Raw genomic sequence first — 14578 nt, 5'->3', positions numbered from 1 at the left:
TAAAACGTATCTGCCCAGGGTTGATTGAGCTGTCAGTAATTGATCATAAAACACTGAAACGAGAGCCAAAACAATGAAAATTTAATCAAATTGCTTTTTAAATTGGAATTCATTTTTAAATAGACGCGTTCACTTATTTTGCTCTTTCAATTATTTGTTAATAATTTTTACAGGTTAATTGAACGAAATTTAAGTTTTTTAGCATTGTAACGATTTTTAAAATTGATTTAATCTGCAAAACCAGTAAAAGCAAAATAAATCAATGAAGTTTTTGTTGAAAATATTAATAAAAACGTCGAACTATACGATTTCCCGTATATTGTGACGTGTTTTTTATTTTCTTAAGAACCACGCCCCTATTTTGAAATTGACCTGTTTTTTAATACAAAAAATTTCAAGAGTCTAAAACTTTAGTCTCTTTCCCAACGGTTTACTCGATTATTGATCGTTTTAAATGGGAAAATAGCTCGTTCATGTACTTGAAAAATTAAATAAAATGTTTAACGCTTTGAAAACGATTTTTTAACCGATTAGGCTTGGTTTTTTTCAACTAAAACGTTTCACAACATATTATTTTGTGAAATATTATCTACTTAAAGGAAAATATAATGCAAACATCAGATTTTTCCCCATTCAATGAAATTTTATTTATACGATCGACCGTGCAGGGCAACAAATTTGTCAAATGACTGTACAAGACAAATCAATTGTTTGGTTCATGTCTAAGAATTTAAAAGTTACCGAAATGCGATAAAATCTGTCAGAATTTGAAAAAAATCCACCTCTCCAGTTTACCTTGTGATGAAGTGTAAATTGACTATGTCGTGGTGTGAAAAAACGTTGCCGCTCTTGTACATTTTGAAGTCAGAATGAGGAAACTCCCAGACTACCTGGCTGATTGCATTCTTAAAAATCTTAGAACGCAGAGGTGTCTTGTGGTAGTAGGAAATGGTCAATGTGTACGGCACTCCGGATTTGAGGAGGACCGGACGTGGGAAATGCAAATCCGGCTCTTTCGACGCTGAGCTGACGACACCCCTGAACTTGGCAGTGGCCAACGGCTCCTCAGGACAAGTGCTCCACAAATTGCAGGCCAAGTCCGCTTCCAGTCCCACGTTTGTTTCGAGGAGGCAGAAAAGGCGAATGCTCGTCAAATATTTCAGGTCGCTGCCTCGAACTAAAAACCTGAAATTTTGCTGAGGAGATTCGGAACTTACTTTGGTGTCACTACTGTAGGGAATATTGTCCATGAAATCGAGCAACATGTGGCCTTTCACGTCGCGAAACTGCGAACTGACTGTAAAGCCGTAAGGCATGTGCTTAGCGTTGCACAAGTTGATGCTCATCAATATTTGAAGCTTTTCTTTCTCGCTAAGGATGTTGGTGCTGCAGCAGAGCTCGGCGAACTCGTCGCCTTTCAAAGTAAAAAAGCGAACTTGTTTAAGAGCAGCATCAATTATTTCTCTCTGGGATAGTTCGTCTCTATCCGTCTTGCCAGCATTCAGCTCAGCCCAATTAATCAATGCTTCGACGAGCTCCATTTCCGATTTTATTTTCAATCGATTTAAGGAACAGATTTCTACCAGTGTTTCTTTTGACGCCTTGATGAACTGAGGCGATTTCAGCACCTCAGAAGTGTTTTCCCTGATAATCTGGATTTTTCATTAACAATAACTATTAATTGTTAAAAAATATGTTACCTCGAGATGTTTCAGCGCGTCACCCTTAATCAGAAGCTTGCTCAACTCGAAAACAGGAATGACATCCTTTGGCGTGGGATTTTTCAATTTATCAAAGGCAGCATCGACTAATCCTTCAATTTGGTAGAAGTGAGCAAATTTATAAACCTCGCAAGCTAGACTGACGGACTTGTTGTTGTAAACATTGCCATATACGTATCTGTGAATATCAAATGAGTGTTTGAGTGTCGTATGAAAATACTGATTTTTAAATCTTACTTCATTGCAACTGAAAAAGCTGCCGGAGAAATGCCCAAAATCCTGATTGGGGTGTCCTTGTCGTGCGAGGCTTCTTTGAAATGGCCGAAGAGTAATTTAGCAAAAACTTTGCTGGATCGGGCCAGGATCAACTTGTGGCACTTAAAATCCTATTCGACAACAATTAATGCGTTGAATCAATGGAGTTTATTCCCAAACTGACAAGGTTCTTAGAATATTTAGTTTTTAAGTGACATTAGTTTTCGCAGGCTTTCACAAAATGAAAGTTTAAAAGGAAAATTTAAATTTGACAAAAGTTTTAAAATTGATTTTACATATTTTACCTATTTCAAATAATTTATTGATGAGACAAATGAATTATTGCTGGGTCATATTTGACATTCTGAGACACACTTAAATTGTCTCTTATTTTTTGTCTTGGGCATTTTTGGGGATTTTTTTTTTTAAATTGAGTTTAATAAAAAATTAAACACGAAGTGATTTTGTAAATATTTTTAGGACTATTAGTGAACTAGAAATTCTGGAAACCCTCCATAAAATGAAAAATCATTATGCACTGAGCAAAATTTCGATATAAAATCAAATCGACTAATTTTTAACCTTCGGAGCTCGCGCAAATTGCGTCAAATTGAAATTTCTCCCCTGCTTATATTTCTTTGCATGAGATGTAAATAAAATTTCCAAAAATTAATTGGTTTCCAACTAGAAATTACCACAGGGGTTTCCTCGCCAACGGACATAGTACAGTCATAAAAATAACCCTTCCTGAATAATTCTAGTTGATCCTTTGCAAGGTCGCCGTTTCTTTTCCATTTGTGGCAGGTTTGGTCGAGGTCAAGAATCGTCTCCACCATCTTGACCCCTGGACAGAAAAAATGAAATGATAATTTTTCGTTTTCTGATTACTAAAAAATAATACCTTCAATTCACTTATTTGACTTTTGTCTGCTCACGTCAAAGTAGCCAGAAATGCCGTAGTTCAGGGCTGCAATTGCCGAGAGTCCGATATTAACTCGAACGTTGATCTATTTTACGAATGTAAAAATTTCCAGTAATGTCATGAACGCGAACAGGAAAATGCTGAGTAAGAAATTTTTATATTCAGCGCAAATAAGGAACCAGGCAGTTTTGTCGAGTGCTTTGAATTCTCAACATTTTGAAGGCGGCCGAGGCCTCTCGCTTCGCACATTCACTCGCCTGGTGGACGGATTGACTAGCGTAGAATGTCCCAGGAAGAAGTTTTGCCCGAAATGGAGAGTAATATCTGCCCCAGGGGTTGCGGAAATCAAATGGAGAAAATCGGCAACGAATTCGTCTGCCTACAATGCGTCTCGGGGAGGAGGTAAATATTTAAATAAGCACACTGTAATTTGATTTAATTGTACTGAGCATTTTAATCACCCACAGAATCCAGCAGTCGTGGATTCTGAACTACATATTGTACGGAGTGGAAAACATCGAGATGTGTCCCAAACGATGCGGCAATCAATTAGTGCGAATCGATAATTACTCTCTCTGCATGAAATGCAACGCAGGAAAAAAGTAAACTGTCCAGATTATAAGTTTTATAAGTATATTTTAATTTTTGTTTGTCTATTTAAAGATTACAACGGGCATTGGGACTGAACGAAATTCCATCCAAGCGCAGTCTTACAGGTATCTCTGTTCTTTTATTCAATAAAGCCAAGAATTGACATACACATTTTCACAGGCTTAACTCCGCCAGCAGCATGCGAACAAGCTCCCTGGTCCAACGGTGGATTGTCCACCATCGCGATTGACCCGGTCAACAGCAGATGCACATTTTGCAGTAAATTCATAGCGGTTGGAGACAGGGAAGCCCACAGCATCGACACCAGTTGTTTACAGTGCGGTACGTTTTTCGGATGCATTGTAAACAAAGCCAAGCACTACCAGTATGATTGCTGGATTTAATTTATTTTGTCACCTGATTAGGAGTGATCGCAGTATTTTTAGAGTACTAGACCATAGTACTCTCATACAACTTCCTTTTTCAGTAAAATTGACGAGAAGATATTTTTGTAGCTTCATACAAATTGTAAATAGACGCGGTGCTTTTTGTTCAGGGAAATTTTCATATGCAAGTTAACTGATGCAATATGACTTCTCATAATTAAAACTTGCATCAAAGTTCTTCTTTAATTTTAATTTATAATAAATATTTGTGACTTCTTTTGTAATTGTAAATTTATTTAATATCCGTAATTCATTGACTAATAAAGTGCATCAATTTCCCTAAACTTACCTTGTTTTTGTGGCGAGTTTGACAATTTTTCTATTTGCTCATGCCGAAAGAAGCTGTCTGCGTTTTTTCTGACGAGTTATGTGAAGTGAGCAGAAGCGCCAGCAGTATACTGGCGTGATGCCAATTGCCATATTTAATTTTTTTCAAAAGTTCAGACTAGGCTTAAAGTTTTTTCTTATATTCAGGGGTGTTAAACCGACTGGCACGCCATTGTGATGTAGTCAAAGCGCGTCGTATAAAGGCTTTTTAAATGTAAATTTATTATTGGCGAGAAAAATCGAAAATTCAAATTTAATGCAGTTAATTTTTATATATTCGACGGAGATAAATTCTCATCCAAATGCCCACTGAGCAATTTGGCTTGGCATGCGTTCAAGCTGAAACATTTATTTGTGACTGTATGGAAAGGGAACGAGAGCAGAATTACGTTGCATATCGAGCAATCCAAGCAATTCAAGCGATTCAGGGATTTATTTATTAACGTTTTTCCGCATCAAGCATTGAAAAAAACAAGGAGAAATTTATTTTTTCTTATCGCCTTCTCATCTATGGGTTGTTTTGCATCAGTTTTGATTTTCAATTAAATTTTCAAATTTTTTACAAATCATGTTTCCAATTTCCCGTAAAAGCTGTTTTAAAAATTTGCTTATATTTAAACAAAGCTAGATTCAATGAAATCATCATAGAAAAATCTTAAACTCAATTCTTCAAGCCGCTCCATTTCTGCACGTAATTTTCACATTTTTTTTCTGGTGAAAAATTTGGAAAAGTGTGAAAATGGCATAACAATAAGCGAACAGTTTGTGGAAATAGGGCCAAATTTCTAGAAATTGCGTCATTGTAAAATTTGTTTAAATTTGTACTTTAAATTATCGATTTAGGCGGAACTATTACTTCGGCAAGTTATCATTTTTTTATCAAATACTATCAAAGGTACCGAAAAAACATAATATTTATCTGATTAAAAAGGTTTAAATGAATTTTTTTACTCTTTAAACGCAAACAACTGGAACACAATTTACACTGTGAGTGATATATATCAGGCTTTGCGTGAAAATGTCCGGCGGCGATTGAATGATTGACAAGCGCAGGAGCGAGCAATGATGCTGAATTAGCCAAAATAATACACGAAGCATGCAAACTTTCGGCACCTTTACGACCTGGCAATCTGAACGCGAATAAAAGGTGTGAAGAGTTACGGCAATTAGCATACCAACTGCTTTGGAAAAAAAATATCGACACCCGTGCGCAGAACGGGAGCTTCTTTTACGGAACTAGCCGCGTGTTAGATCCAGTTTTATCATCATTTTCGAGGAGATGACAATTAATTCCTAACGGCACCGCGTTTTTTGTTACAATCAAGCTGTAACTACAGAAGAACCGCCGCGCGCAATAAAAATGTTACTTTGAGTGACAGCCGAACAACAAACATCATTTAGCTTTTCTCGTGCGTGCTGCACATTTGAGTTGTTCGCTTTTTTATCAAAGTTGTTCAACCGAACACAGATATAGGCCAAATAGCCAATGAGCTCTGTTAGCAGATTTCCTGAATAATGGTTTTCATCTGCTTGTTTGGAATCTGGCCAATTAGCCAGAAAGTGCTTCTTTAAAATATATTATTTATACACTTTTCCTCGTGGAGATGAAATATTTGTTATTTTGATGAATTTTTAATGGATGTTAATAAGATAAACAATGTTTTTTTTAGCCCTGATGTTATATTTATTGTTGCAAAATTTTATCTCTAAAATGTTTAATAATCAAATCAGGATCGAATAACAGATAAATTTCAGACTTTACCAAATTTCTCAAACAGGTAAACGATTTGTCAAAGTTTTTTCACTTGATTTTGATTCCTCTCGTTGCGATCTATCAATGGTGTGCAGACTAAGAAAATAATCTTCCTTCAGGTGAAAAAAAAAATATTTTGATTTTCAAAATGTGCGTTTGTAGCTGATTTTCCCGGAGATTAAAAAAGGTTTTTAGCTCCATCTCCATTTTTCACAGAATATTTAAGACAAAGATAGGGTTTTACTGAATTTTTTAGTAAAATAAAATAAAATTTAGAATATACAATAATCACGTGGATTTTATGCATGCAAAAAAGGCATTTTTTTAACTCTTGGTCACTGATGTTCGAGGTGATTTTGAAGATCTGTAGCAATCTTCTAATCAGTAAAAATGTGTAAATCGTTCCTAAATGTAGCCAAAAATTGAACTATGTGACAGCATTGCAATGGACAAATCGAGTTGAGATTAAGACCGCAGACTCTAAATTAATTCTGCTTTGCCAAGCAAGAGCAACAAGAGAATTTTGGGACCAAATAAAAGCAAAGGAGATCCTGTTGAGCAAAAAGCTATATAAGACCTATTAAATCGGTTTAACGGCTGCAAAAGGCGTAGAAAAACCAAAGCTTGCAAGGGGGAATCGTCCAGAAAACACGAGCAATCGAGAGGAAAAAGAACGAAAACAAAATTTATATCTGGAAGCCGCAATCAAAAGCCGGTGGTCCGAAAGATCAATGCGCGTGGCCCGTTTATTCTTTCTCTCCCGTGCTCGGCGCGTCTGCCAGCGAAGAGCAGGAGGAGGCTGGGAGGCCACGGTGATCTGTGCACCTGTACCAGGTGAAAATTGGCGTAGCCCCCCAGCCGCCCCCCGCTCGCGCCTAGTCGCGGCTAGGCGGCGGGTCGGGCAGGCGGGCGGGCGTGCGGCAGGCCGCGCGGCAGGCAAGCACCACGCGCCGAACGCTGGACCTTGCCCTCGAGAAAAACTCGACGTCTTTTTTCGCTGCTATTCATCTCCGTGCAGAAATCGAGAGCCATCAGTGCATTGACTCCTCCTTGCCGAGCGCGCGCTTCTCCTCCGATTCTGCCGTACGTCGCGCTTGTTTGTGTATAAATAAATGATTCGTTCTTCAAGAGCTTCTTGCTCGTTAAATTGCTCGACGTTTCAATCCAAGAGAGTAATTGCAATCCTCATTAGCTCGGTTATTTTTAGAGTGTTTCTTTACGAGATAAAGAAAGAAAAATTAATTTGTTAGGATTTTTGTAAGAAAAGGAATAAATTTAAATCTGGGTACAAATTTATACCGCTTTTAATTTTACACTCGTTAAAAATAGCAAATAATATGGAAACGTGAAATGTGTTTTCAGGGCTGTTTTTAGGCATTTTCTTTTAAAATTATAATGTTTTTGAATTAAAGTAGCCGTTTTAGTTGTGTTCCAAGCAATTTTTGATGGTTTTCACATGGTTAATATTTTCGGTAACATCCACTTACTTTTTTTAATAAGAAAATATTGGTAAGATCAAGTTTTTATTTTAGAAATTCCAATGGAAAGTATTCAAGCCTTTCAGCTGGTCTGGGAAGATCGATACGAGTCTACCAGTGGGTCGTTCTTGTAATTATTTTGGTGGTTAATACCCGAGATTTGGTGTTGACAGTATTTGCAAAATACGAAAAAGTCGAACAAAACCATGTGCTTCGAGTTTTGGAGTGTACAATTTCTCGAAATAGAAAAATAACTACTCTAGGAGGTTTTCACACATGTCATGGGACAAGTACTCAGCACATTAATTAAATAAAATTAAAAAATCGAGAGCTATTTTTAAAAATGACCTTAACCAAGGACACCAAATTTGTTGTTGGTTGGAACGGACTCGGCGAGAGGATTCCGAAGCACGCGTTATTTTTTAAATTGCTCTTCAGTGAGGTGAGATAATCAAGGTTTCCCGAAATTGTTCCATTACATAAACCGATATAAAAATGAATATTTTATCGATTTTATGACGCAATCTACTGGTGAAATGTTGATGAGTTTTGGCATTACCTCATACCAATTTGATCCTCTGATCCGTGACATTTCACCATCAATGAATATCAAAATCCAAATATTAGCGTTAAATTATTATTTCTGAATAAAAAATACCAAATAATTTATTTTGGTAAGAAATTCTCGACTAGAATGCACACCTCTAGAGCGTTTGATTTCAGCAAAATATAACCAAAAAATTAGATTGATCACGGTTGATTAAGAATTCAGGCAGAAAAACAATTTTTGTCCGTTGTCTAAATTTCAAAGCCTATACTAATTTAAATGCTTGATAGATAAGAGACATTTAAACTATCAAGGAAGTAGTTGAAGCAACTTGAATTACGAACACAATAAATTGAAGTTCATCTCCAAAGGGGAAAGTAAATAAGCGAAAATGTTTTGTTAGAGAAGGATGATCAAATTTCACCAGAGAGCATAATTGAAGCCTCTGTGGGGAACACATATACAGGAACTCACAGGGCGTATTTGACATTCAAACGAGTGTGGGCTCCTCAATTCTGGGGATTTTGCAATTCCAACAATTCCAACTGGGAGGACACTCCCATTTGCATACACCCTTTTCATGTATTCTACTCAAATAAAATGGGAAAGGAAGTGAGTTGGGGTTAGTTCCCTTTTCGCGCTTGCAAATGCTAATTCCGGTCAGATGTTGGGTAGAAAACGAGCGAATAATTAAAAAAATGTCCTCGTAAAGGTTACAGAAACGGAGGAGGAAATTAATGTTTGCGCATCATAATTACAATCTCGTGACCTTTTAGTTCAAATCGCTGACCTTCTCCACCAAGCCTATAGGCTTTGATCTTCTTCACTTCGTACTCATCCTTCGTGTAGCAAAATATTTCGGGGGGCGCTCTGTTTTTCAACACATGCCAGGCGTTGGTCACTCCTTTTCCCTTCAAATGAAAGAGGGTGCGCACTCTCGAAATTGAGATGAATACTCGGTGATGGATGCGTGACTCAGCGCACTTTTCGGGTTACAAATCTTTTCACAGGCTGATTTCAAAACATTGATTTGTTGCATTGAAGTGAGCAGTTCAACAAGAAATTTTCTCTTGACACGATTTCCTTCAGCCACATTCAATACCATGTTTTCCCATTCCTCCTCTCGTCTTGACAGCTTGAATATTTACCGATAAATGTAAATATCACGTACGATCAATAAAATACGAACTATTACTTTTGAGTAAATTTGACCTGATAAATTTATTTTCAATATGTTATTGTGATGGTAAGCGTAATCTGCGTTTTATTGTACTCCGATGGCATTATTTAACAAAGCGACGAATAAATAAATAAAATATATTGAAAAATTAAATCTGAATATATTAGTTTTTAATCGAGATGTTCCCCATTTTTTCTTAAGAAGTTATTTTCCTAAAATTAGCAATCAAAATTTTGGTTTAACTAAGTTACGAGAGCATTTTTAATTTTTTCAGCTCTAAATATTGGTAATTTCCTCAAGATTCAACTAACGCAATCAAACTTTAGACATAAAACTTAATGAAAGGGAGTTAAATTTCCTCCCAACAGCTCTTGTTGGCAACTAGAGCGGCTAGAGCGGTTATTAGAAGATGAAATCACAATGGTAAATATGGATCGCTTCCAAGTCTATTGAATAGCAAAGTCTACCGACCAAAAGTTGTAACCAACTAATTGCGATGCGTCCAAAAGACGGTTGCAAGCGCAAAAACAGATTTGAGGTTAGATTATTGTGTTTCATAACTATATAGGCTTTTAGTATAATGATCGTCTCCACAAGAAATTTGATATAAGATATAACATCTGAAATTTCTCAACTATTTGTTGAGCATCATTTAGATTATTTAGTGCGTTTTAGAGATGTCAAAATAACGTAGCTAACATTTATCTTGACGAAAAATATTAGGCTGAAATCAGGAAAAATCAACATTTCCGAGCTTACAAAATTGAGATTATCTCGAGCTGTAAATAAGCAAGAACATCAAACTTTGTGCCAAAAGATGCCTAATTAGACCGTCAACAACTTTTACGTTTTGTAAAAATTCTTTTGCAATTTTTCAAGCTAAATTTCAATATTGTTTTATTTTATTTATAAATTTTTATTTATCCTTGAAAAAGCTAGAATATTTAATTTTTTTAATAATTTACAAAAGTAAAGCTCTCAGTTTTCAAGATATAGAGAGTCAAAGGTTGAAAAACGAGTAATTTTGAGTTTAGGTCGTTCAGGTGAATAGTGAGAAAATAAAAATTGCACGATTAGTTGATTTTTACCGTAGGAACATGCCAGAAGTCACCTCTGAGGTCAGAAAAAGACCATCAGCACAGGTAAGATATTGAACCCTGGCGTCAGGGTAGCCTTCAAGCAATCGATATATTATTAATTCCCATTTCTAGCCATTTTTACGACGCCTGACGGGCACTGTATTGGTTTGGTCTACAAGATCTTCACACCTTTGAAATGGCAAAGTTGAGAGCTTTCGGAATATGTGCAACTTGATCCTTTGGGAGCCATCAGGGCACAAGACATAGAGCAAATCAGTGTGTTTCCTGAGCGCTTTGATTTGATTAAAAAATAGTTTTTTCCACATTTCTATTTAAAAAAAAAATATCATAGCCACTAAAACAATTTGAAGAGTAAAAATGTGTGTTTTATCCGGTCGCCAGAAAAAAAGAATTGCAATAAAATACCGCTCTTCTATTTTAAGATTTATTTTTCCTTTAGGAATTTAAGACACTCCATTTGAGATGCACTAAAGATGCACTTGGGGCTGGTAGAAATCGATCGGGAAGCAGAGGGTGTATAATAAGAAGCGGGATGTGGAAAGTGGCCAATTCTTCGCCTTCGTGTTGAGCCAAAAGTCAGTGACTCTGATGGGTCAAGTGAAAAACGGGCGTCGGACAAATCGTAAAATTACACTTTCAGTGGCCGCTGGCCAAATCGGTTGTAATTGCTCTTCAGGCACATACAGGGTGTAATAAAGGCGCGTGTGAGCAATTTTATTTTATTCGCGCGCTGTCCACTCTGCTGTTGCCAGTCCATATAATAATTTTCAAATTACCCGATAATAAATAATTAAACCGTATCGCGAGATTGCTGTCTCACACACGCGCCTGACTCGCAGCAATAAATGTGTATGATGGCGAGAACATCAATGAGACGAGAATAAAATTTTCACGACCTGAGTACCTGTAGGCCAAAATGTTCGACTGCCACTTGAGATGCGCGAAATTTAAATTTTATGGATCTTCAACGCGACGTGGACAGCTATTTGATGGGCAAAATCCAATTAGAGCTATTAAGCATCTAGTTTGCACCAGGCGAGCACGAGAGAGGCATAAATGTTTGTCAGCTTCAAGTGTATTGAAAGATAGCAACAATTGAGGTGAATAGAATTATAGCAGTTTGCTTTCATAACAACCTAAGAAATTGAGAATAATCAAATCAGATAGCCAAGAAAATAATTAAATTTCAGAATTTTCCAAATTGTTCTAAAGAATATACAGTTTGTCGGTGTTTTTCGCTTGATTTTGTTTGCTCTCGTCGAATTCCTACCAATTTTATGAGCTGAATTTCGCTACTGGCGAAATAATCATAATTTTACAGAGCTCACCGTTTGAAGCTGATTTTCTCGGAAAATTAAACGGCAACATGGTAATATTTTTGCTCTCCATAATTTTCAAAGAATATTTAAAGGTAAGGTAAAATTGTGTTTCACAATTTAGCAGTACAAACCCAACACCTCTTTCATCGCCGAAAATAATAAAAATCGTGAGCGCAAAATTCATGTTCTTCTGAAACATTCCTGCCGCATATTTTTGGCAGTAGAATTTGCATGATAACATTATTAGCCCGGAGGAATTGCATGAGAAGGAAATTTACGGGACATTGTTTATGTAACGCTAAATAAATCAGTTATAAAATTTCAATAAATTCAATTTATCCAATTCTTTTATAAGGTTTTGAATTTTACAACCGTGTCGGTTCAGGGGTGGCAGACATTCTCACACCTCAGGCACTATTCTGATAATTGTAAGTAAGCGTATTTGACGCTTCCCCTGGCATACCGCCTGCTGAGATATTGCTCCTATCTTTATATTTTATATATGCACTCTGCCTCTTCTGCTTCTGCTCGTTGATGCTAAAATATGTACATGTATTTACTGCGAATCGCGTGTCGCAAGGTCGCACACGTCTGCCGCGAAAATGCTCACTTTCCTTGCCATAAAATCAGATCTCTCTCCGACGACGCTTCGTTTATCTCGCGAGTTCCAGTCTGGTAATTTTATAATTTAACATTTTGAAGGCAATTGCGCTTTAAAGGGAAGTAAAGAGGAAAATCCGCCAATTTATTTTATTGGATCATTGAGCAGGGCGCACGTGGTGTTAATGAGCTGTTTTCTTCTTTAACACGCTGCTTAAAAAGTAAAATCCACATGACTGCCTAAATCTGTTAATGCGAATGTTAAAGAGTAAACAGATTTTGCTACTTCAACGCCTGCGGCAGCGAATTTAGTTTAGGCAGGTTTACTTATGAGATTTTTATGGAACTTTTTTATGGATTTTTTTATTTATGGAACTTTATTTTTCGGAGATTATTGCATTTCTCGATGTATCCATTTAGAAGGGAAAAAACTCAAATAAACTAATATAGAGTATAGCACACTGGAACTTCATTTTTCATAGTGCCAATCGATTCCTGAGGGTCGCATTAGGTTGGGCAGCCAATTACTCGGTCGACAATGCGCTACAACGTGCCAAAAATCGGCAGAAACGTAAAGAGCAACGCTTTTAGCTGTTTTTAATCTGAACCTAGCAAATGGGTGCCAAAAGAACGCCGGCGACCAATCAGAGACGAGATCGATGATTGGACGTAGCGCTAGTCTAAGATCGAGACAGCAGCGCCACAGTGACAGCCAGCAGAAGCGAATCAAGCGAAAGGTGCACTGACTGTCGCTGTGGCGCTGCTGTCTCGTTCATAGGTCAGCCAATCAGAGAACCGCTCCCTTCTCTGATTGGTCGCCGGCGTTCTTAAGTATTGATGATTTTTGGCATTTCGTGTCAAATTTTCGACCTTGTGACATGACTTACCTAACCAAATTTGACCCCTCCAGAATCGGTTGGCATTGGCAAAGTAGAAATTCCAGTATTCTTTAACCGCTAGTCTACACAAATGAATTTAAAGTATGCGATGGTAGAAGGAAAATACAATTTAAATTTGTATAGCTCTCACATTCCTTTACTAATTACAAAAAATCTTTCCGGGAAAAAGAATATTGGCAGCAAGTGCATGCTTGCCCTTAAACAATATTTTGCGCTCTATAAATTCAGTTTTCAACTTTTTTTCTGCTTTTACTAAAAAAACGCGTGATATATGCGAAATGTTAATGAGAAATGAAACGCAAATATACGCAGAGTGTCGCACAAATTCAAAAAGTAAACATTTCACGCTGGTGTGTGCATTGTTGGCGAGAGAGAAAAGTTCGACCCAGACGAAAAAGGGGTTGGTATTTTGGAGCGTCAGCGGTGGCGAAGCTGGCGAGGGGGAAATAAATGGGTTGCACTTTCCGCTCGACGGACGCTGGTTTTCAGCATAGGTTACTGCGTGCCGAAAATACATTTTTTACAAATCCCATTTAATGGGCATTCTGTAGCAAAACAAAAGGTAAAGCACGCCTTTCCCTTTTTCAGTGAACGTGCCATACGTTGCCGAGCACTTGAAAAGCGGCGAAAATGTACAGCTCACCCACCACTATATATTATATATGCCATCAAACTGCTTTGAAAAACACAAAAATGCCTCATATTTTTTAAAATGAATCGTGACAAAATTCAAATGTTTTAGACGCATCTAGCAAAATAAACAGATTTGCTATTTAGTTCGTACAATTCTATGTGAGCAAAGAGCTCCCGATTTGCATTTCATACGTGCTTCCTGGTGTTTTTTGAAGTGGCACTAACGTTTGTATTCCGTGTTTAATGAGTTTTATATAGCAGAGTGTGTTTTCTGCACAACAATAAATTTTCTCCTATCTATTAGCAAAATGCACAATATTTTTGTTGGTTCAGTGTGTAAGCAAAGGAGCACATCTGTTCAAGCGACGCTGCGAATTATGGGGAATGTAATTACACACTCACAGAGCGTATTGCTGAGTTACTGCGGGTAATTAGACGCTTGGCAAAGGAAAGTCACATTCCTTGTAAAAACAAACTCCAGCTACACGGAATAACAATTTCGCAGCTGTGCTTGCCTGTAACAATACGATATGACAGAGGGTACGGTTTGTAGTCTGAATATGTCAGAAAAAATTGATGTTATACTTTGTTTCCTTGCGAAAAGAAGATCTCTACAGGAAAATTGTAAAAAATCTATGCCTGATGTAAGGAAAGATAATATTTTTCTCAAACTGTCGAGAAACTGAGTAAATCAGCTCAAAATAAAGTGAACAACAATTTTCTTGTTATTGTAAAATCATGATTTATTTTCAAAATTCGCATACTGCTGGATACATCGCGACGAGAGAAATCAAAATCAATCGCAAA

General features: G+C 37.0%; 3 protein-coding genes across 3 annotated transcripts in view; 2 read left to right on the top strand and 1 right to left on the bottom strand.

The window, feature by feature from the left end:
* Positions 1-14578, top strand: part of LOC135946563 (CXXC-type zinc finger protein 1-like) — a 176827-nt gene that overhangs the window by 34824 nt on the left and 127425 nt on the right. The window lies entirely within an intron of this gene.
* On the bottom strand, positions 638-1963 carry LOC135945253 (uncharacterized). Its single transcript, XM_065492814.1, has 3 exons — positions 1959-1963; positions 1701-1899; positions 638-1652 (listed from the first exon to the last, which is right to left on the bottom strand). Exons 1-3 carry the CDS (start codon positions 1961-1963, stop codon positions 792-794), a joined length of 1065 nt encoding a protein of 354 aa, XP_065348886.1. The 3' UTR covers positions 638-791.
* LOC135945696 (uncharacterized) lies at positions 3110-4219 on the top strand. Its single transcript, XM_065493532.1, has 4 exons — positions 3110-3300; positions 3366-3500; positions 3562-3614; positions 3670-4219. The coding sequence occupies exons 1-4, from the start codon at positions 3182-3184 to the stop codon at positions 3891-3893; spliced, it is 531 nt and encodes a 176-aa protein (XP_065349604.1). The 5' UTR covers positions 3110-3181; the 3' UTR covers positions 3894-4219.

The sequence above is a fragment of the Cloeon dipterum genome, chromosome X (assembly GCF_949628265.1).
Source record: "Cloeon dipterum chromosome X, ieCloDipt1.1, whole genome shotgun sequence".
Taxonomy (NCBI): domain Eukaryota; kingdom Metazoa; phylum Arthropoda; class Insecta; order Ephemeroptera; family Baetidae; genus Cloeon; species Cloeon dipterum.
Note: the sequence above shows the minus strand (reverse complement) of the source record. Positions and strands in the feature narration are given on the sequence as shown.